The 23558-nt window shown below is 43.7% G+C and overlaps 1 protein-coding gene across 1 annotated transcript in view; it reads right to left on the bottom strand.

Moving 5' to 3' along the window:
- Nucleotides 1–23558, bottom strand: part of cacna1fa (calcium channel, voltage-dependent, L type, alpha 1F subunit a) — a 56276-nt gene that overhangs the window by 27479 nt on the left and 5239 nt on the right. Inside the window, exons 5-12 of the mRNA XM_079515083.1 lie at nt 4760–4912; nt 3650–3846; nt 2809–2912; nt 2205–2347; nt 1627–1698; nt 925–988; nt 792–818; nt 505–665 (exon numbers count right to left, since the gene is read on the bottom strand). Of these exons, the coding sequence (XP_079371209.1) occupies nt 505–665; nt 792–818; nt 925–988; nt 1627–1698; nt 2205–2347; nt 2809–2912; nt 3650–3846; nt 4760–4912 (921 nt within the window). The remainder of the gene's footprint in view (nt 1–504; nt 666–791; nt 819–924; nt 989–1626; nt 1699–2204; nt 2348–2808; nt 2913–3649; nt 3847–4759; nt 4913–23558) is intronic.

Genomic DNA, 23558 nt, shown 5'->3' with positions numbered 1-23558 from the left:
ATATTATAGGCAACAATTTTTTTCCTTTTTTCTCACAGAAAAATGTTTTGAAAGTACAATATATGTCTTAACCCTCCACATCAAGGCCACGCCCACTTATCAGAGAAAGTGGCACACTAACACACCAGGGGAGTTGTACAGCGTGTGTGTGTGTGTGTGTGTGTGTGTGTGTGTGTGTGTGTGTGTGTGTGTGTGTGTGTGTGTGTGTGTGCGTGCATGCGTGCGTGCGTGCGTGCGTGCGTGCGTGCGTGCGTGCGTGCGTGCGTGCGTGCGTGCGTGCGTGCGTGCGTGCGTGTCTGTCATGTACAATTAATTTGCCCCAAAAAATTGTTGTTTGTTGTGAGTACATCCACAACGAAACGCAATGAAGCAATTTTTATTTGGGACGAGGTAGACGCTTCAGCACGAATAAAGGCATCAACCTGTATGAATGAGGCATCAACTATTGCTGAGAGTCTGCAAAATTCTCGCCGGCAAGTAAGAGGAAATGTGTATCATCCTTACCTTGCATCTCTGTGAGCCACGGGGGTTGTCCGTAGTGTTCTGAGGCACTGGCTACAGTGTTGAGGAACACCAGCATAAGAACCAGCCAGTAGAAGTTACTGGTCTTGACGGCAACGCGACAGTTTTTCCTAAAGGCGTGATTCAGCTGACACAACTGGTCACTGATGTCAGAGAAAGAGAAATGATTGGTGAATAGCTTTTATTTGGGGCATGTATATATATATATATTATATTCAAGTTATTCTCTCATTATTATTACTTATTATCATAGATGTTATTATACTTACCAGAAACTATTGGCCAGCATCTTAGCCCTAAATAGAAGAAGAGGAAATGAGAATGATGAAATTAAACCATCAACAAACTAAACCACAACCTGTAATATAAAGCAAAAACCTGGACATTTTCCCGTTCTCTTACACGAGTGAAGCACAGAATCCGCTGTCATCTTCCAGATATGCAATATCATCGTCAGAGTCCGATTCTGTTAAACAACATAGAAGAGTCATGAATAGCACAATCCTCAGTGTTCTTTTATCTGTGAGACACTTGGATTTAGGTACTTTTTGTGTTCAGTGTTAACATATTAAACCTAGGAAAGCGTAATTTTAAATTTAGCTATATTAAAAGATTGTTACAGTTTGTGCAAATCTTTGAATATAATATACTGTATATATATTTAAAGCAAATCTTTGCTTCCGGGGTCCCTGGAACGAAATATTTTGAGATGGGGGTCGGCGGCCAAATACATATAATTTTGGAAATCCTTGTCTACTTGACATGAAAAGGTTTGAGCACCACCAGGCACGGACTGGCACAGAAAATCGGCCCTGGCATTTGTGGTCTACACCGGCCCAAAGACGGCTCAAAGACGCTACCATCTTTTTTTACCGTCTTTTTTATTACTTTTTCTCTTTGTTTTGGCTCAGCCCCGGCCCCATGACTGCTCAGCCTTTCAGGCATTTGCCAGAATTGCCAGACTGTCCAATCCGGGCTTGAGCACCACTGATTATAACAGAAAACTGTTAGGATTTAAAGGCATTTGTATAGAATCGGCCTTAGGTCTTAATGAGTTAATTTCCCTGTGTGGAGGCACCACTGAAGCAATGAGAATGGTCTTACCTGGTCCTCCATCCTCACTGTGTTTGTACCAGCCAAACTTCTTCATCATCTTCTTCTTGGCGATGGCAGCACCTTCGGAGAAGAAGAGGATTACATCACCATAAGATTATATCACCCTGATGACAGTTGAAAACTATAGCTATTACAAATGTTTGTTGACTTTTTTCACTGACGAAAACTAAATAAATACGAAAAATAAAAACTAAGCTATGATGACAAAAACAAAGCAATATAAATATAAATATAAATAATATAAATATTAGGGAGGGAATTCAGAATTTCATTCAAAAGTATATACACAAGCTGGGATTCTGTTGCAAATGGTCACAAGCTTAAAATCTTTGATCTGAATGGTGAATCTTTGAATCTTTGATAGTGAATCTTTGATCTGAACCCAGCGTGCATGTGTGTGTGTGTGTGTGTGTGTGTGTGTGTGTGTGTGTGTGTGTGTGTGTGTGTGTGTGTGTGTGTGTGTGTGTGTGTGTGTGTGTGTGTGTGTGTGTGTGTGTGTGTGTGTGTGTGTGCGCGCGCGCGCATGTGCATGTGTGCGAGTGCGTGAGTCATGGTGTTGTACTAACGTTTGTTGCCCTCTTCATCGACAATCTCTGCCACGATGAGCCAGTCCATGTAGCCGATCATGTCTTCCTCCATCTGCTTGCTCTCCTGAGCCTGCTGAAGATCACCACGTGCTACAGCCTTCTCTCTTTCCTTGGAGAACTCACTGCACACATACACACACGCACACGCATGCACGCACACACACACACACTCATACAAACACACACACAATCATACAAACAAATATGAGCAGACAGACATAGTCTGTGGTCTCTCTCTCTCACAATGGAGAGAGGGTATACTGAACTACAATACTGTAAAGATGCCAGTGCATCTAGTGACAATCACAGTTAACAGTCTTTGTATTGAGTTGTGCTTGAATTGTACTGTAATTCTGCAAACTGTTAATAAATATTTCAATCAATCAATCAATCAATCAATCAATCAATCAATCAATCTGGTGTGCGGTCTGTTTTAAATAAATGTATTGGCAATGTCAATCACTGAAGATGTGCAAGTTATATTGTATCATCATACTCTATGATACAGTATTAAAGTAATCATTTTTATATACTGTAAGTCCTGGATTGTATCTTTAACACCGATCACCTTCTCATTGCTTACCCGCTCAACACACCCAATACAAGGTTGATAATGAAAAATGATCCAAAGATGACCAGGGAGACAAAGTAAATCCAGGGAATCTCAAAGCCAATGGCATCGTTCATCTGTTGAGATAGAGAGGAGAGAGAGGAGAGTGGGAGAGAGAGAGAGAGAGAGAGAGAGAGAGAGAGAGAGAGAGAGAGAGAGAGAGGAGAGAGAGAGGAGAGTGGGAGAGAGAGAGAGAGAGAGAGAGACAGAGAGAGAGAGAGAGAGAGAGAGAGAGAGAGAGAGAGAGAGGAGAGTGGGAGAGAGAGAGAGAGAGAGAGAGAGAGAGAGAGAGAGAGAGAGGGAGAGAGAGAGAGAGAGAGAGACAGAGAGAGAGAGAGAGAGAGAGAGAGAGAGAGAGAGAGAGAGGAGAGTGGGAGAGAGAGAGAGAGAGAGAGAGAGAGAGAGAGAGAGAGAGAGACAGAGAGAGAGAGAGAGAGAGAGAGAGAGAGAGAGAGAGAGAGAGAGAGAGAGAGACAGAGAGAGAGAGAGAGAGAGAGCAGATGGAAGCATTAGTGACGATGAGGAGAAAGAGACAGAAGTGCACAGTGCAGTGGCACCTTTTCCACCGGCGTTGAACCGGTTCAGTTCTTTTTTTCCCACCTAATATTGAACCAGCTCAGAGTGTTTTCACTGGAAATGAATTGGTTCAGAACCCTAAAAGTTGGTTCCAAACTGGAACAAAAAATGGCCGCCGGTTCTGTGAAAGAACCAAGGTTCCAACAATCTAGAATGAAACCAGTTCTAGAACCAAAGTTCTTTTGGTGGAAAAGGGGCCAGTGAGGATGAGGAAGCACTCAGGAACATGACTCTGTACCCAGTAGAGGACATCCGTCCAGCCCTCCATGGTGATGCACTGGAAAACTGTCAACATGGCGAAGAAGATATTGTCGAAGTTGGTGATGCCTCCATTAGGCCCCTCCCACCTGCCCCTGCACTCTGTGCCGTTGATATCGCAGAAGCGACCATTGCCGGCGAATGCACACGGTGTGGCGTCGTCATCCACCATCAGCGCTATAACAAAGACACGCAGAGGACAGAAGATCAGGTTTTGCGTCCAATCAGAAACTGGAGAGTTTCAGAGTAGACACTAATCTCTCACTACAAACATTATCATTCATTGTCTATTCTACAAAGTTCAAATACATTCTACAAAGTTTATCATTCAGTGTCTATTCTACAAAGTTCATCTACATTCTACAAAGTTTATCATTCAGTGTCTGTAAGTTATGATGTTTAGAAAGGTCTGAGCATTAGAAGCCTGGGTGCCCGGACCGCTAGGCTGGCCCGGGCCAAAACCGCTGAATGTAAAAAGATAAATGTTATTTCAGGTTGTACTGCCCTAGGCTTTAATGGTCATGGATGTGTAGACTACTGTGAAATACAAACACACTTAAGACTGTTCAATTAGAAAAAAGTAAAATCATGAAGAATTAAACCTTCTACTATAGGATTCCCAGCAAGCACAGTCAGGACCTGGACGAATTAGTGACGTCTCGATTGTGGCCAGATCAAGTCAAACCAAGACTAGTCAGATCTGGCCCAGAATATCATCTGATTTCAACCAACATAAATTCTGCCCATTAATACGGATGTCCCTGGATGAATGAAGCGATCGAGGCCAGATCAACTTATGTCATATCATAACTAGTCAGATCTGGCCCAGAATAAGCTATATTATTTAAGCTGGTGAAGACGTCCTGGAAATGACGTAAAGATCATCCCCATATGGGCTGTGATCTGGACTAGTCCTGAACGTTACCGGAGTCACTGGAGGACGTCATCATAACGTTATCATGACGTCATTTGGCTTGCTGGGTTAAGATCCACAGGAAAGGACCCGGAGTGTGCGGTCCTTTCCTATGCATGTGAATCCTTGAATAGTTTCATTCTTTGTGTGTTCAAACTGAGTTTGAAGAGCAGAGACCTGTGCCTGAGTAGTAGCAAGTCTTGTGCATCCTGCCGATGAAGAGCTCCAGGCCGATGATAGCGTAAATGATGATGACGAACATCACCAGCATACCGATGTGCAGTAGAGGAACCATGGCTTTCATGATGGAGTTCAACACAATCTGCAGACCTGGAGCCACATACAGTTTCCATTAGCCCACATAAGTAGTACTGTACATGCTAACATGTAGGGCTGCAATTATCGACAGTTTTCTTTGCGATTATTCAATCGATTACTTGTTGAATTCATTTAATATTTGAGAAGCATGTTTCTTATATTTTCCAACTTTTTTATACATAAATGAATCAACGCTAAATAATTCTAATAGCTTTAGTCACCTGAATCGAACAGAGCCAGCCCTGTTTTATTTTCATCGACCAAACAATGTTATGTAAAATAGTAAAATAGCCAAATAATTGCTGAACTACAAGGTCAGAACGCGTTGACGCGCTCTGAGCTTGCAGATCAGCAATTTTTGCAATTTGTGAAAATCGATTATTGTACGATTAAATCAATTAGCTTGTTTAAATGTTGCACCCCTGCAAGCACGCACGCACACACGCACGCACGCACGCACGCACGCACGCATGCACGCACATGTGCGCAAGCACATATGGTACACATAGGCCGTGCTGCGACCCAAGAAAAAGTGCCTAGAAAATGATTTTCGTTCCCGCGTCTTTGGCACTACGATTTCAATGCATATTTCCATAGACAATACCCTTCTGGACTTTGGGTTAAAAGTTCTCCGCATAATATCCTGCAGTATTTTGTCACAAGCCAGAAATGTATATACAAGTGTATAACCAAAAAACGAAAATCTTGTGCTGCTGTTTTTGCTTGTAAAATGTGTTATATTGATTGTGGCAACACAAACTATTTCTCAAATGTAATAATTACATATACCTAACACCTGAAACAAGTATTGGTGCCTTAGTTTAATCATATGTGAATTTAGATCATGAAATGTAGCAAATCTGTTAAAGAAAACTCTTCAACTTAAGTGATGGCACCTAGCTCAATGAAACATACACAATAGTTAATTTAGCCAAAAGCTTATGTTTCATACATAAAACATTTCACAACCTACTGTGTAATGAAAGGTAGAAAAGAAAAGCAGCCCACCTTGGCCCAAAATGGCTAAAAATCTATCAAAATGTTACCACGCCCCCTAAATTGGAATAATGCAAAAAAATGGACAAGACTAAAAATAAATGCACTAAAGGTCAGAATTATTACAATGGTATGAAACATTTATTCAAGTATCACTAAGTGTCACAGAATCTGGATTTAGCTAGGGCGCCCAAGCTGGCAACCTTTGGGGTCGCCATAGCGGCCAAATCCATGGCTGCTATACAGGGGCGGCAGGTTCCTATAACGGCAGTGGGTGCCCCCCGCCCCGCCTCCCTGCCCCCCCCCCCCCCCGCCGCAGCGGGGGAAAAAACATTTTTTGGGTACTTTATAATTTACAGTTTGCTAATAAATACAGTGCTGCGCGCTTTCAGTTCACAACAATTAACGAACACATTCAATTGTTTCAGCATCTTGTTTCAACATTTCAGCATGATCAACAGTAAATAATTCAATTGTTTCAGCCATAAGCGGCGGGTGGATTTTACCTTTAGCTAGGTGGGACGACGACGACGCAGATTTATTTATTTATTTCCCCCAGATGGTCTAACAATGTCACGATTTTACCAATTTATTACCAATCTCGTACACCATTGCTCACGAAAGCAAGATCCTTGACCCAATTACAGCCACTGCATTTTACCTTTTAATTAAAGTAAAAGTAGTCTGAGGAAAAGGAACAGTTCTGTTCCCCGGACATTGTTTTGCGATATTTTGGCTGAGATGGCTCTGCTGCTTGTCAAGTCTCAAGTCATGGCTCTTTACAGACGGGCCGACGGTACACAGACAGCAGCCTCTCCGCTGACTGTGTTAGTGTTGTGTTGCTGCAGGAGACGGAGTGTGAATGAACCGTGCGGTCACTGGAACAAAGCCACCGTATTAGCATTTGAATACCTGTTCTGTGAACACCGTAAAGGTGTGTGCCTACGTGACAAAATGACCAGGGGGAGGGGATCTTCAGCCTTAATCTCAGTGGGTGCTATTTGGCTTATTATTTTTTCAGTGGATGCCCAAGCCCTCAGGCACTCCCAAAGTTGACGCCGCTGCTGCTATACCTAAAATGGTTTTGGCTGTAATATTTGAACCAGATGAGCTACAAATGCAAACATTGTGTCTATGTCATGTTTTTTGACCATTACAAACACATTGGAATGCTTATAATTATGATCTGGAACCTTAATTTGCATATTTACAAGATGGCACTAAGTGAAAACGAGTGAACTTTTGACATTTTTGACAAACTTAGAACACATTGAAATTCTCCGATTTATGAGTATCTATCCAGAAAACTCTAATATATATGTTTTTATATATATGGCCACTATACCCAAAAAACGTATTCAACATTTTCACCCAGAACACCTTTAGGAACAACCTAAAAAAAGCAACCTTTGTATCTATTATACATTTGAAAAGGTGTACCCAACCCAGGAAAAGGGACCCAAAGTCACCAGCTACTACGTCACTGACACGCTGGGTGCCGAAGCCGAAGCAGGAGCAACACACACTGCAACAACACACTAAGACGTCACACACTTACCCTCCGCGTCGTTCGGCCGCTATCTCCTCATGTCGCGCCGCACGCCCACACTCAACACCACCCGCGTAAAAATTGTCATTGCACTGCCACTAAAGCCGCCTCCCGTCCACACTCGCAAACAATATCAATATCAATAATAAACACAAACACGCCACAAGCACCGACACCCCCGCCTAATTTGTTGCCACGTCTATGAAAACAAGCACAGAAAAAATGCCATTCAACACGCTACTTACACACACTACCACTCGCTTACAATACGCGGACCTGGCAACACTACATTCCCTCTCCCATTTGCTCAAAGCCCACCACGTGACCAACACACACACATACCACAAGTAGAAGAAGAAGAACTACACACCGCACACACTGATTCTAACTTGGACAGTTAAAATAATGCAAACACGACCGCTTCGACACCTGGCGTGGTACAAGCGGGACAAACCGAGGCGCATATATGGATAAGAACAACAACAACAACACCAACACTACACGCACACGCGCGCGCTGCAACAACAAACAGCTACGTACAGTGTGTGTGTGTGTGCGTGCGTGCGTGCGCGGGGGGGGGTTTTGGATCGCCTCGCGATGCAGCGCAAATGGCACTACTTACGGCGCGCACGCGCTGCAACACAAAACAGCTGCATACAACGCGTGTCACTGTGGACTTCTGTATCTGTGGACTTCTGTATCGCAACGCGGGGCAACGCAACTCTGGGATGAGCGGGCCGAAGGCCCGCGAAATTCTAGTGTTACACATTGAATTTATTTAAAACAATACAAAATGAAAGTAATGGAGTTCAGTACATTCCTATTGTATTGTATTGTATTGAGTATGAGTAGGAGTATGACCAACTAACTTCACACTCGGCATGCACGTTGCTGCTGACCCCAGCACAGGGACATTTATATGTCCGGTGTCGAGTTGATTGGATAGGCGGTTGTCCAGAACTACTTACAGTATGTACGCCCATGCATGGGTATGGGCGTATCAGTATAGTGTAGTGTAGTGTAGTGTTAGTGTAGTCATATATGGAGATCCGGTTGTCCAGAACCGCTGATTCAAACTACCTACAGTATGTACACCCATACATAGATATTGGCACATCAGTATAGTATAGTATAGTATAGTATAGTATAGTATAGTATATGTTGTGATATTAGCCCATGCACAGTACATCAGTCTATGTACTTGAACTTGAGATACAGTGTACTTGATATGTATTGTGTACTGCCGGTACTGTAGCATTCTTTATAGATAGGCTACGAGAGACATCTAGGCGACAGCAAGGTCAGCCTTGCTGCAGTAGGCACGTTCTTCTGTCTCATATCTTATTGTTACGTCATTATGATCCAGCACTATATATGTTTCATGTTTGTGTAATAAACTTTGTGAACCTTAGCGTGATACTGTCTCGTGTCTCGTTAATTTGTTCTCCCGGGTACCCGCCGGCCGCCGCCGCAGTCGCCGTACCAAAGTAATACTTCAACAGGATTGTCACACACCACCCAGCCTGCACACACTACCTGTCTGTCAACCCAGACGAGGGTCCCGTATTTAGATTACAACAATTGGTGTCAGAAGTGGGATACCAGCAAGAGGTGAGTCACTTTATGTTTTATTCTTTCTAGAGAATAAGTGCCTCTCCTCTTGCCTGGTAAATCTCCATGTTAGGTTGTATGCAAGGTTTATCTTAGTTAAACCTTGTCTTTTTTGGTCCCACATCTTTTTTACGCTTCCAAATTTTACTGACATAGACCCTGTTTAGTTAGGTTGTTTCAAAGTGACTGTTGTTTTTGTTTTAGTTGACTTGACAGAGTTTAGAGATTAAGACTGCTTTGTGTTTCAAGCAGCGAATATGGTTAGAGTCCATATTTAAGCCTAACGATTGGTTCGTTAGCAGGAAAGACTGCTTTGTGTTTCAAGCAGCGAATATGGTGCCGGGCGATTGTTTAATTCCATATTTAAGCCTAACGATTGGTTCGTTAGCAGGATTTCGTACACTGTTTATTGATAGGTGACAGTGGCCTAGTGGTGTCTCCCATGCTAGGTTAAGCCGGGCGATTGCTTTCGTACCGCACAACAGCTGTGTGTTTCCCTGTTGTTTTTGTTCTGTTGGATGTTGTCCAACAGGGTATGATTACGTCATACTGAGCCTGTGGTGGTGCCTTTTTTTTTCTCCCACAGCATAGTACACCCGGTAAAGAGCATCTATGCTCACAAAATAATCAATTAGTCGAGATAAGATTATGTTTTGGTGTTTCTGGGACAATGGTTTTGTAAGCGACGACAGAATAGCGAATAGAACATTTTTTTGGGATAGCAACAATATCATGGTTATGTGACACTTACAATTGTATGTGCACAATTGTTGTTTTGTTTTTATTTAATTGTATGTATTTGTATTGAGAGAGGCCAATTCCAGTTGTGTTTTGTGTTCAAACTCTACTAATAGTAGTTACTGAGTCACGCCACCAGGGGGAGATCGCCCTATGGTGAGCATGGTTTGTGTGGTATATGGACCACGGAGGCTTCCGTTCTTCAGACAGATTTGCAGCCTGCTCTGATGAACGCAACATAAATCTCCTGTCTATATTTTCCCTGTACAACAGGTTAGTAAAGTGTGCAAAAGCATCATAACTTATATCAAAGGACTCATAAGCCTTTCTTCAGTTGTTTGGGCTAAGACTGATACAGAAATGTTATGTTTTGGTTTAGTTTGAGACTTGGGAAATGTACAAGTGAATGAGTGACTGATTCCAAAATGGAGGCCTTGTTTATTGTCTGTAAAAACGGAGCTCACTGACATATGTGTCTTAACACCACAGTTTAGCATAGGGTTTGGTGTGATAATGTACAAATGTTTATTGAATGTTTTGTGATATTGTGTGTTTATAAAAAACGTTCTGTATGCAGTAAGACTGTGACTAAAAAAGTAAACAAACCAAAGGTTTAAACAGTATTACAGTATTGACTGAAAAAGTAAAGTACAGAGACTGGTTAAAGTAACAGTATTATAAATGTGAGTTTTGGAGCACATACAGTACAAATGTATTTTCTATACAGTATTTTGGTGAAATGTGACAACAAAAAGACCAAATGTGTAAAGTTGTATTATTCTACAGTAACAGTTTATTGTGAATTGTGAAATATGAATGTGAATATGTGTTTATTGAATGTGATATGAGTATGATGATTGCATTTAAAGAGAGAAAAAGAGAAAGAATATGAAAATAAGATTCTGTGAATAAAGACAGATTTGCAGCCTGCTCTGATGAACGCAACATAAATCTCCTGTCTATATTTTCCCTGTACAACAGGACTTATCTTCTGCCATCAGGCCACTCAATCGTGAGGCCTGTAACAGAATTTTGGAGGCACTGCTGGAGATCAGCACCAGAACAGAGGGAATGCTGATCTAACCTACAAACCCAGGACAGACATCACAGTACCAGCGTGGTGGAGTACCAGCGTGGTGGAGTGACGAGTGTGCGACTGAGGCAGCTACGGGACCACGTGTGAGAGGGACCCGAGCAAGAAGAGTGCAGCACAGTTCGTCCAACATCACAGAACCAGAATGCTGGAGCGGCAGACATGCGACTGAGGCAGCCACGGGACCACTGCGTGTGAGAGGGATCCCAGCTGGAGGAGTGCAGCGTGCCTCGCCCTACAGTACTGAACTGTGTAACGTGCCGGAGAGCTGGACGAGACTACTGAACTGTGTAACGTGCCGGAGAGCTGGACGAAGACTACTGAACTGTGTAACGTGCCGGAGAGCTGGACGAAGACTGCTGAACTGTAAAACGCTGCTTGCATGAGAGAAACATGGCAGAAAGCGAAACAAGGAAAGACCTGACATGGAAGATAAAGAAACGGCTTCACAAGCTGACAGCAGCGGAACTCTTTGATGTTGTCGAGAACATCACACCAGTATCAGATGTTGACCCTACAAAGGTAACTGAGGGTGATGAGGAGAGTTGTTTTGATTATATCTGTACCTACTTGAATTGTAAAACACTGCTTGATTCTGAGGATCAGGGTCTTTCACATTTACTTGCTTTGAGAGATATAATTAATGAGATCATTACTCTTCGTTTCACAATAGCTACACCTGCTAAATTAATTAATCAGGGTACGGGGGGTAAAAGTGCTGACACATCTCCTACTGAGTCTGCTGATCCACAGGCAGCCGAGTACAAAATGCTAATGGATAATTATGAGGCTTTGGGCAAGAAATTAGCTGAACATAGGACCACATCAGCCCAACACACACCTACCTCCACTGTTTCACCACAGCCAGACCTCAGTGCAGGGACTATAGCTCAGAACCATTCTACCACAGACCCAGCACACAGACAACCTGACAGTATGGTTTCCCTTAGAGACTTATCATTCCTGCAACATAGAGAATTTAAAGTTCACGGGGGCCAGGTGGGAGACAGCACGTCAGATATCAGCTACCATGGGTTGTGTAAGCAGATTGATGGGGGGCTGAAAGCAAAGCATTCAGAGAGTGAGATTATCCATGGGGTTCTACGTATTGTCAAGCCAGGACAGTTTAAGGACATGCTTATTAATAAGGATGACTTAACCCTTAGTGAGCTCAAGAGCTTCATGCATTCACACCTGAGTGAAAAGAGTGGAAGTGAGTTATTTCAGGAGTTGATGAGCACTAAACAGTATGAACAGGAGAGTCCCCAACAGTTTCTGTACAGAATGATAGGACTGAAGCAGAAAGTCATGTTTGCATCCAGACAGGGTAACATGGACATTGAATATGAGCCCCGCACAGTCCAGAATGTGTTCTTGCGTACAGTTCACCAGGGCCTTCTCCCCAAGTACAGTGATATCCGCACTGAACTCAAACCCCTTTTGTCTGACAATGCTGTGTCAGATGAGTCACTGATAAGGCAGGTGAACAAAGTGTGCAGTGAAGAGAATGAGAGACAGCGAAGACTGGGACATGGCTCTCGCCAAAAGGTAACACATGCTCACAGTGCTCAACTCGAGAATAATGACACTGAAAAACAACCGGAAAACAAGACAAAGAGTAAGAATAATGTAATCGAGGAACTGAGTGCCAAGGTTGATGCGCTAACTAAATTGGTTGAATCTCTCGCAGCTGTTAAGACCCCAGAACAACCCTGTGAGTGTGCTTATCCAAAGCCAAGACCCAAACCAACAGCAAGGCAATACGGATGTCCAAATTGTATTGAGAAAGGCTCAAGCTCATGCAACCATTGTTTCATATGTGGGGAAGCAGGTCACAGGGCATTAGGATGTCTTAAAAAGGGGCAGACCAAGAACACTAGCCATTCCTCTGCTAACGCCCATGCCTTAAGCAGCAGTGGACAACAGTGTCCAACAGAGACAGAGCTGCCACAAGAAAGTCATGCTCATGTGAAAACTAACTTTGTGACCCCCACACCCATGAACAGAGACACTGAAATCCGTGAAAGAGTGGCCCAGCTAGTTGGGAGGAAATGTAATATCAAGTTCTACATTAACAGTTATGCAGTAGACTGTTTATTTGACACAGGTGCCCAAGTGAGTCTCCTCGACCGGCAGTGGGTAGAGACATACCTCCCTGAGCACAAAGTACGTCCATTGGCTGAACTGATAGGACGACAGCCTCTCAGTGTGCTGGCTGTAAATGGATCACCGTTGCCATATGACGGCTGGGTAGGAGTGATGGTGAGTCTCCCTGACAACAGTGACCCCAGTCTGACTGTACAAGTGCCCTTCCTGGTTAGTAGTGTGCCCATGGACCGCCCCCTGATCGGTTTCAATGTGATTGAGGAGCTGATACTGGGACCGGAGGGTGGTGCAGACCTCATACCGACCCTTGTGGCACTCCTGCGAGGTGCAATGAATCTTCAAGATGATAAAGCCAGTGCAATTGTCAGCTTTGTTCAGACCAAACTCACCCACGAGGAGAAAGTCAGTCGAAGTGTGTTGAGAGTGGGACAGTATGACGTAGTCATTCCAGCAGGCCAGGTCAGACATGTGAAGTGTAGAGTTCCAACCCCCTTTGACACGTCCAACCCAGTTGTGCTTTTTGAACCCACTGAGAACAACCCACAGTTACAACAGCTAGATGTTGGTGACAGCCTTGTTGCAATCAGTCAGGCAAAAGTTTCCTATGTGAGAGTCCCCATCGGTAACCACACTAAACATGAAGTGATCCTGCCCTGTAGAACAGTGCTAGGAAGCATTGAGGCAGTAGTTAAAATAGTACAGACTGACGAGGGTGGCCTGAAGCCCAGTGACAGTCAGGAAGTCGCTAAGACTCAGCAAGACAAGGGCGCTAGTGTGACAGAGAGGTGGGACCCACTAGTTGATGTAAGCCACTTAAGTGAGGAGCAGCAGAAAGTTGCAAAAGAACTGTTACGAGAGGAGTCAGCAGCATTCGCACGAGATGACAATGACATGGGATGTATAACGAGCTTGGAAATGTCTATCACACTCAATGACAACAACCCTGTTCAGAGATCCTATGCCTCCATCCCCAAGCCACTGTACAGGGAGGTAAAGGAGTACATTGAGGATCTTCTGGCCAGAGGGTGGGTTGTGAAGTCTAAGTCCCCTTACTCAGCACCTGTCATCTGCGTGCGCAAGAAAGATGGAACACTCAGACTCTGCATCGATTACCGTCTCTTGAACCAGCGCACAGTCACAGACCGCCACCCCTTACCGAGAATCCAAGACCTCACAGACACCTTGGGTGGGTACAGTTGGTTCTCCATTCTAGATCAGGGGAAGGCGTACCACCAGGGGTTCATTGCAGAAGGGTCACGCCACTTGACCGCATTCATTACCCCTTGGGGTCTGTTCGAGTGGGTGCGTATACCCTTTGGCCTGACCAACGCACCTGCTGCATTTCAACGCAGTATGGAAGAGATGCTCGCTCCCCTGCGAGACGAGTGTTGTATACCTTACTTAGATGACATACTTTGCTATGCCAAGACGTTTGAGGACCACATTGAAGGGCTGAGGAAGGTCCTTAGAGCTCTGCAGAGTCACGGAGTGAAACTCAGGCCTACAAAATGTGACCTGTTTAAACATGAAGTGAGATACGTTGGCCGGTTGGTTTCAGCTGAGGGCATCCGCATCGATCCTAAAGACTTGGAGGCTGTGTACGCCCTGAAGAATGAAACACCAACCACCATTGGAGATGTTCGGAGGATAGCTGGGTTTCTGAGCTACTATCGTTCCTATGTCCAAGATTTCTCCAGAGTGGCAAAACCCATCTATGAGCTCTTGCAGCACAAGAGAGGTCAAGAACAGCAGTCTCTGGATAGGCGCAAAGCTCAGAAGGGGAAGGGTGCACAGTTACCATCCAGAACCCCAGTTGAATGGACTGAGCAGCACCAAGAGAGCCTGTGTAAGCTAATTGACCAGCTGGTTAACCCCCCTATTCTCGCCTACCCAGACTTCGAGTTGCCTTTTGTACTACACACAGACGCATCTGATAAGGGACTTGGAGCTGTCCTGTACCAACGCCAGAATGGAAGGCTAAGAGTAATTGGCTATGGCTCAAGAACCCTCAACCCAGCCGAAAGAAACTACAGAATGCACTCAGGAAAACTTGAATTTCTCGCTCTCAAGTGGGCCGTCTGTGAGAAATTTAGAGATTACTTATACTATGCCCCACATTTTACCATCTTTACAGACAATAATCCCTTAACGTATGTCATGAGTACCGCTAAGTTGAATGCAGTTGGATTCCGGTGGGTGGGTGAACTGTCAGATTTTAGATTTGACATACGGTACAGACCTGGCAAAGCAAATGGAGACGCAGATACACTGTCCAGATGCCCCCTAGACATCAACAAACATGTCACTGAGTGTACACAGGAACTGCCCAGAGAAGCTGTCACTGCTACATGGGGAGGCTGCAGAGCAGGTGAGCAAGGAGATGTTGCCTGGATTGCTGCCCTGGCTCTAGCACAGAGTGCCCAGTCCGAACCAAGCAGCAGAGAGCCATTGACACCCATTGATCTTGCTGAACTGCAGAATGCCCAAAGAACAGATCCAGTAATTGGAGAGATTCTGGAAATGAAAGAGTCGAACAAACCTCTGACTGACGACATGAAGCGGAGTGTGAGGGGCACAGGCAGGAAGATTATGCACGAGTGGACAAGGCTACACATCGAAAATGGAGTGCTCTACCGGAAGACAGCCGAGAGACGACAGTTAGTCTTGCCCGCCAGCTTTAAACCGCTAGTCCTTAAACACTTGCACGATGATATGGGCCATGTCGGCACCGAAAAAGTCCTCAACTTGGCAAGGCAGAGATTTTATTGGCCGTATATGAGACGTGAGATTGAAACCTATGTCACTAGACAGTGCCAATGCATAAAGCAGAAAAAGCCAGTGACACACATACGAGCACCAATGGGTAGCATAACCACCAGCTCACCACTAGAGCTTGTATCCATTGACTATATGCACTTGGAGCCAAGTAGAGGAGGATACCAATACATTCTCGTTGTGGTAGACCACTTTACCAGATATGCACAGGCTTATCCGACCCGCAATAAGTCTGGGAAAACCGCAGCAGAGAAGATCTTTAATGATTACATTCCCAGGTATGGTTACATGTCAAAGTTACACCACGATCAGGGAAAGGAGTTCGAGAACGAGCTCTTCCGAACACTACAGCAAATGAGCACAGTGGGACACTCACGGACGACTCCCTACCACCCCCAGGGAAATCCGGCCGAACGGTTTAACCGTACGATACTCCAGATGCTGCGTACCCTGAGTGAGGAAAAAAAGGAAAGTTGGAAAGACTACCTTCCCCAGATTGTACATGCGTACAATAGTACACGCCATGAAGCGACTGGTTACTCACCTTTCTTCTTGCTATTTGGTAGACACCCACGGTTGCCAATAGACTTGCTGTTCAGGATGGTTACCAGTGAAGAACCCCAGACCTCACGGGGCTATGCTGAGAAATGGGCAGAACGCATGACAGAAGCATACCGCATAGCATCAGAAAACAGCAAAAAGTCAAGTGCTCGAGGTAAAAAGTACTACGACCAACACACAAGAGGAGTAGTACTGCAACCAGGTGATCGAGTGCTCGTACGCAACCTGAGTCAAAGAGGTGGTCCGGGAAAGTTAAGATCATATTGGGAAAACACCATCTATATTGTGACAGAACAGATCAATGACAATCCAGTCTACAAGGTGGTCAAAGAAACTGATAGAAACAAGTCACGTGTCCTGCATCGCAATTTGTTGCATCTTGTGAACGACCTACCTGTTGAACTGCCTGCCGAGGTGGAGAAATCAAAGTCAAAGAAGAGGAGAGGCTCAAATACACCTCCCAGAGAGACAGAACCACAACGTGACAGTGATTCAAGTTCTGATGATGATGGAAACACCTACTATGAGCTAAGATATAATCTGAGGAGTGGAAACAGAATGGATGCTGCACCCGCAGAACAGAGAGAAACCGAACAGGAACAGTATGGTGATAACCAGAACAATGAGTCTAACAGTGACATTGAAGAGGAGGAACATGTTGGAAATGGAGAGCCAAGGGTCAACCGCACACCTTCTACAGCGAGTGAAAGTGAAGCAGAAGAGCCTGTTCCAGAAGAGATACAAGAGAGACCCCGTCTGACCCCTGACACTAATGAGCACACACCCAGAAGGTCCATTAGAGATAGGAGGCCAGCACCCCGTTTCACTTACGATGCTCTAGGTCAGCCTTCAGTTCAGGGACACCCATCAGTTAGTAGTGCACAAGTTTATGGGCCCCCACAGATGTCACATTGGGGAATGCAAGTTTACCCTTTTACACATTACCCAGTCCCAACCCCTTATCCCATACCATCACCATATTGGCCATCCCCTTACCCCTGTCCAGTATTCCAGAACATGCCAACCTATACTTAGAGGTTAAGAATTTGCACTAAAAGTTTGTTATTTTGGGTGATATGAAGTATTTTTGAATGGTAAAATGTCAGGAGCCATTTTATTTTTTGTTGGGGAGTGTGTGACACTTACAATTGTATGTGCACAATTGTTGTTTTGTTTTTATTTAATTGTATGTATTTGTATTGAGAGAGGCCAATTCCAGTTGTGTTTTGTGTTCAAACTCTACTAATAGTAGTTACTGAGTCACGCCACCAGGGGGAGATCGCCCTATGGTGAGCATGGTTTGTGTGGTATATGGACCACGGAGGCTTCCGTTCTTCAGACAGATTTGCAGCCTGCTCTGATGAACGCAACATAAATCTCCTGTCTATATTTTCCCTGTACAACACGTTAGTAAAGTGTGCAAAAGCATCATAACTTATATCAAAGGACTCATAAGCCTTTCTTCAGTTGTTTGGGCTAAGACTGATACAGAAATGTTATGTTTTGGTTTAGTTTGAGACTTGGGAAATGTACAAGTGAATGAGTGACTGATTCCAAAATGGAGGCCTTGTTTATTGTCTGTAAAAACGGAGCTCACTGACATATGTGTCTTAACACCACAGTTTAGCATAGGGTTTGGTGTGATAATGTACAAATGTTTATTGAATGTTTTGTGATATTGTGTGTTTATAAAAAACGTTCTGTATGCAGTAAGACTGTGACTAAAAAAGTAAACAAACCAAAGGTTTAAACAGTATTACAGTATTGACTGAAAAAGTAAAGTACAGAGACTGGTTAAAGTAACAGTATTATAAATGTGAGTTTTGGAGCACATACAGTACAAATGTATTTTCTATACAGTATTTTGGTGAAATGTGACAACAAAAAGACCAAATGTGTAAAGTTGTATTATTCTACAGTAACAGTTTATTGTGAATTGTGAAATATGAATGTGAATATGTGTTTATTGAATGTGATATGAGTATGATGATTGCATTTAAAGAGAGAAAAAGAGAAAGAATATGAAAATAAGATTCTGTGAATAAAGACAGATTTGCAGCCTGCTCTGATGAACGCAACATAAATCTCCTGTCTATATTTTCCCTGTACAACAGGACTTATCTTCTGCCATCAGGCCACTCAATCGTGAGGCCTGTAACAGTTACATGTGCGTGCACATTACGTGCAGTTTTTGTTTAGTAAGATAGTCAGTGCACTATGAGTCTGTACCTTTAGAGAGAGTAATCTACATTCAAACTTGGTTTTTTACTGTTCATGAAGACAACAGGCCTCAAATGATTATATTTCTTGTTTATTACTAGTTTTTATTAGGGAACCCCCAGTAACCAATGGAGTTGATATAAAGCATTCTCAGTTTTCAGAATTCTTTACTTTAAGGTCAGCTACAGGGGTCGGTCCTCAATTTTTTTTCTGTTATATCTGGCTGTTTTCTTCTTGTATTATGTTCATCAGCGCCAAGTGAGAGAAGTTTAATACGTGATGATTTTGACTGCATGGACATTTCTTTCATATCCCAACATGGACGCATGTTGTGGAAGGAAACAAATGCATTACAGCTCAAAAAGAAATAAAAAAAAATAGCATAGTTAATGTAGTGTTATTCAGGACTGGGAAGGCCAAATTATGTATCGTAAGGTCGCGTCAAGGTATAAACACCATGTTACAGACAACATGGTCAAGAGTCTAAGGCATGGACTAAGTGTGAGTGAATCTGTCACAAGAAAAGTTAGAGGTTTTCCACCACATGTGACACGTGTCTCACAGGTTTTGTTTTTGAGTGGATGATTTAACCCTAATACATTTTTCCCCCACAGAAGTACAATCAGGGGAGAACCGAGTCTGTAATCATGATCTGCTGAATAACTATCATATCTAATTTTTTGTTTTTCCCTCGCCCGCACAGGATAAGTTTGGTGAAATGTGCCCTTTTTTGGAGTATGGGCCTGAAATGTATTATTAATTCTATTATTTGTCCACCGGGTTGGGAGGATGTTATGAAGAGGAAAAATACTAATTGTATTTGCATGTGGAAGAGTGAAGCATGGTCTGAAAAGTACTAACACAATTAACCCAGTTTTAACCATTTGTGCCTGTGCACTGCTTGTATGAAAGAAATTACATTTTGGAAGAGGGCCAATTATCTTGTTATTAGAACAGTGTTCTTTAGAGATAACAAATCCCTACACAGTGCAACTCGCAAAGGCCACGAACAAATGGATGGGTACGTATACGACACACATGCTGAATGAATACACACACATTTTTTATTTTTTATTTTAATTGTATTATTAGCATTATTATCTTTGTATGGGCAGAATGTTTAGATTTAATATTGATTAAGGTTGAAACAATATTTTATGTTACCTGTAAACGGGTGGATCAAAGACGGGACATGAGGTCCCACACACACAATATGCCAGTGTATTTTTTGGGGGGGAAACCTGCTGTTCAGTTTTGTCCCAAAAAACACAGATAGCAGACAGTGCAAGGGAGTGCTATTCATCCTAAGGCCGACATAAAGTGGAGAAGGCTCCAGGCCCTGGACTGCACCCTGCTATAGGGAAGTCCAAAGGACCTAAGCGTTCGGCCGACGACCATCACATCACCAGCAGGGAGATGCGCCTCGGGCGTCGAACAGCCACCGCCCCAAACCAGACATCAGAGGACAGGGCCAAACCAACATGCTCGGTTGCCACAAGCCCAGAGGGGCTACATCGGACGCTTGGAGATCATCACATCGCTGCCACAAGCCCAGAGGGGCTACATCGGACGCTTGGAGATCATCACATCGCTGCCACAAGCCCAGAGGGGCTACATCGGACGCTTGGAGATCATCACATCGCTGCCACAGGCCCAGAGGGGCTACGTCGGACGCTTGGAGACCGTCACATCGCTGCCGCAGGCCCAGGGGGGCTAGGACGCCAAGAAGTGACACAGGTTTCGAGATGCAAGGACACATGGACAAATTGACTATGTACCACTTTGATCAATCCAAATGGTCAAATGTCGGTGCAGGATGTTATCCATGACCACTTGACCAAGTCCAAAGGTCAATCTTCGGTACGTTGGAGATCATTCTTTTCCTGAACTCATGATGGAGATATGCACAAAGTCACATTATGCTCGTGACGAAAAGGATATCAATCACAGACAATATGAGTCAATGATTTGGATTACCGGTCGAGCTTTGTGGATACTATCATCAAGAATGTGCGCGAGATTAGACACTGCCGTTTTCGATTTGGATTAGCGGTCAAGCCCTGTGGATACTACTATCATCAAGGACGCGCGCGACATATACACTACTGTTGTGTCAGCCGCACTGGAGATGCATGGCCAGTTCAAGGGAGGCATGCTAATCACACGTGCCTGACAATATCAGAGAAAGGCACAAGCAAGAAGGCAAAGACAATTTGTAAGGGAGATTCATGCGAGGTCACCTGCGCGCTATCTGACATGGATTTCGATGCGGGTCAATTGCGCACAGTTGCTGATATGGAGATGCGAGGCACAGCCTGTTTTTGAAAACTATCATTGTGCACAGTTGCTGATATGGAGATGCGAGGCACAGCCTGTTTTGGAAAACTATCATTGCCTGGGATCTATGCCCTGGACACTGTCGGTGAAAGGGGGGGGTCCAAACATGGATTATTTTTTTTTTTTTGTGTTTTCAGTGAAGCAGAGTTCTTATTTGTTTTTATTTGCTGCCAAATACTGTTATTCCACACACTGTAGCATACATGATTTCACAGTCGTTCAAAGAGGGCCTTCAGATCTAAGGGAGGCAGTACAATCCCACACAGGGCAAGTTCTGGATTAGGTGAAGTATGTGAGAAAGTATAGAGGCTAATGTCATTTATCAATGCAAGTGTCACCGAAGGAGAGAGTGTGCGCAAGGAGTTAACCGCCTTGCGTTTAATGGTTATGCAAAACAGATTGATTTTGGATCTATTGACAGGGGCATCGGGGGGTGTGTGTGTTCTCATAGGAGATCAGACATGTTGTACTTTCATCCCAGAAGATGATGCTGATGGTCAGGTCATACAACAGGCATTGAATAACATGACCCAAATCAGACAGGAGCTACAGGATAGAGAAGTGACCGATGACGGAGAATTTGGCTGGTTAGACTCATTAATGTCAGGTTGGAAGGGCCTCATACTACAGTTAGTCATTCCACTAGTGATGTGCATTTTTGTTTTCTGCGTTGGGTTGATGTGCGTTAAAGTGTGTATTAGTAAGATTGTAGGCCACACCGTAAACACAGCATTCCTGTTAGAAACCAGAAGCACTCTAACAACGCATATACTCTACAGGCCACTGATAATGATTGTGAACACTGTGCCAACCTGAATGCAACACCACTAGACAGTGAGTAAGAGGATAGATGAAAGGTGATGCTCAAAGATCACTGAGCAACAATAATCAAGAATAGAATAGTCTTAGATTAGACTGATTTACTGATTTTGTGTCTTATATTTTATTCTAGGAGTGTAGAAATTAGATAGAACATTACTTGATTCAAGATTGTTTATTCATTAGTTTAGAAATGAGTTAGGTTTGAAGATGATCAGTGATCTAACTTAGGTTACATATAGTCAGGATGATTTTATTGTGTTATTTATTTTTGTATCCTTCCCTTTTCTTCTCATCCCCAATCCTTTTTCCCTACCCCTCCCCTCTTTTCCCTCTCCCTCCCCTTACCTTTTATTAATGATTGATTTTTGTATATTTATGATTATATTATTAATGTTAGATGTTTTATGTGTTTTCTTTTAATATGTAGCGTTGGATTTTCTTGATGTCTTCCCCTCTGTTTCTTTGTTTTCTCTCTCTCTCTCTCTCTCTCTCTCTCTCTCTCTCTCTCTCTCCACTCTCTCTCTCTCTCTCTATCTCTCCACTTTACTTTCGCGTCGCAATCAAATCGCATGCGTGTGTTCGCCCAATGGATGGTTGATGAGGAGGGGGACTCGGTTACAATTTTCCTAGCAAAGATTGATATCACAGACGAAGTGATAAGGTGATATTGGCTAGTTTTTTCGGTTCCGAGATTGTGATTGCGACGTATTTCCACACTGTATCAATATAGTATCAGTTGTTTCTTTCAGAATCAAAGAGGGCAACTGTTGTGATATTAGCCCATGCACAGTAGCCTGGTTAATAAACCAGACCGAATCAGCCGTTGGCAAAAAAAAGTTGCCTACCAGCGGATTACGGTCTGGCGAGGCTCAGTAGCACGCCTCTTTCCTACAGCAGAGAACAGGTCGGACCAATCGGGACACGGTATGCAATATAGGCGGGCTTTGGTACAGTGACGTTCAATGCTTGAGACTTTTGACTGACAGTAGCTCTGACCAATTGCGTCAAAGAGAAAATGTTCCCCGGGAAATGAAATCCAAGTGGAGCCAGCCCAGACTGATATACCGCGACAGTGTTGTGTGATATTAGTCTGGCTTATTAGCCAGGCTACATGCACAGTACATCAGTCTATGTACTTGAACTTGAGATACAGTGTACTTGATATGTATTGTGTACTGCCGGTACTGTAGCATTCTTTATAGATAGGCTACGAGAGACATCTAGGCGACAGCAAGGTCAGCCTTGCTGCAGTAGGCACGTTCTTCTGTCTCATATCTTATTGTTACGTCATTATGATCCAGCACTATATATGTTTCATGTTTGTGTAATAAACTTTGTGAACCTTAGCGTGATACTGTCTCGTGTCTCGTTAATTTGTTCTCCCGGGTACCCGCCGGCCGCCGCCGCAGTCGCCGTACCAAAGTAATACTTCAACAGGATTGTCACACACCACCCAGCCTGCACACACTACCTGTCTGTCAACCCAGACGAGGGTCCCGTATTTAGATTACAACAGTATAGTATATTATAGCATAGCATAGCATAGCATAGCATAGCATAGCATAGCATAGTGTATATAGTAGCATATAGTAGTATAGTAGCATATAGCATATAGTATAGCATAGGCTATAGCATAGTATAGCACAGTACCAGTAAGTCTGAGGGCGAGAAGCGACCTCACCCTAACGGGCTGCATTAATAACTTTGGGGCAGGCCCATCTAGAGTTTACACGGACAGGTATCAGTCAAAAGGGAGACATCGAAGAGGAAGGATGGATGGGGAAGGATCAACATATGGAATGTCAGAACAGGTTCTGACATACAGTATATCCATATGGAGATCTAAGGGT

This window comes from Electrona antarctica, assembly GCF_951216825.1.
Source record: "Electrona antarctica genome assembly, chromosome: 2".
Lineage (NCBI taxonomy): Eukaryota > Metazoa > Chordata > Actinopteri > Myctophiformes > Myctophidae > Electrona > Electrona antarctica.
Note: the sequence above shows the minus strand (reverse complement) of the source record. Positions and strands in the feature narration are given on the sequence as shown.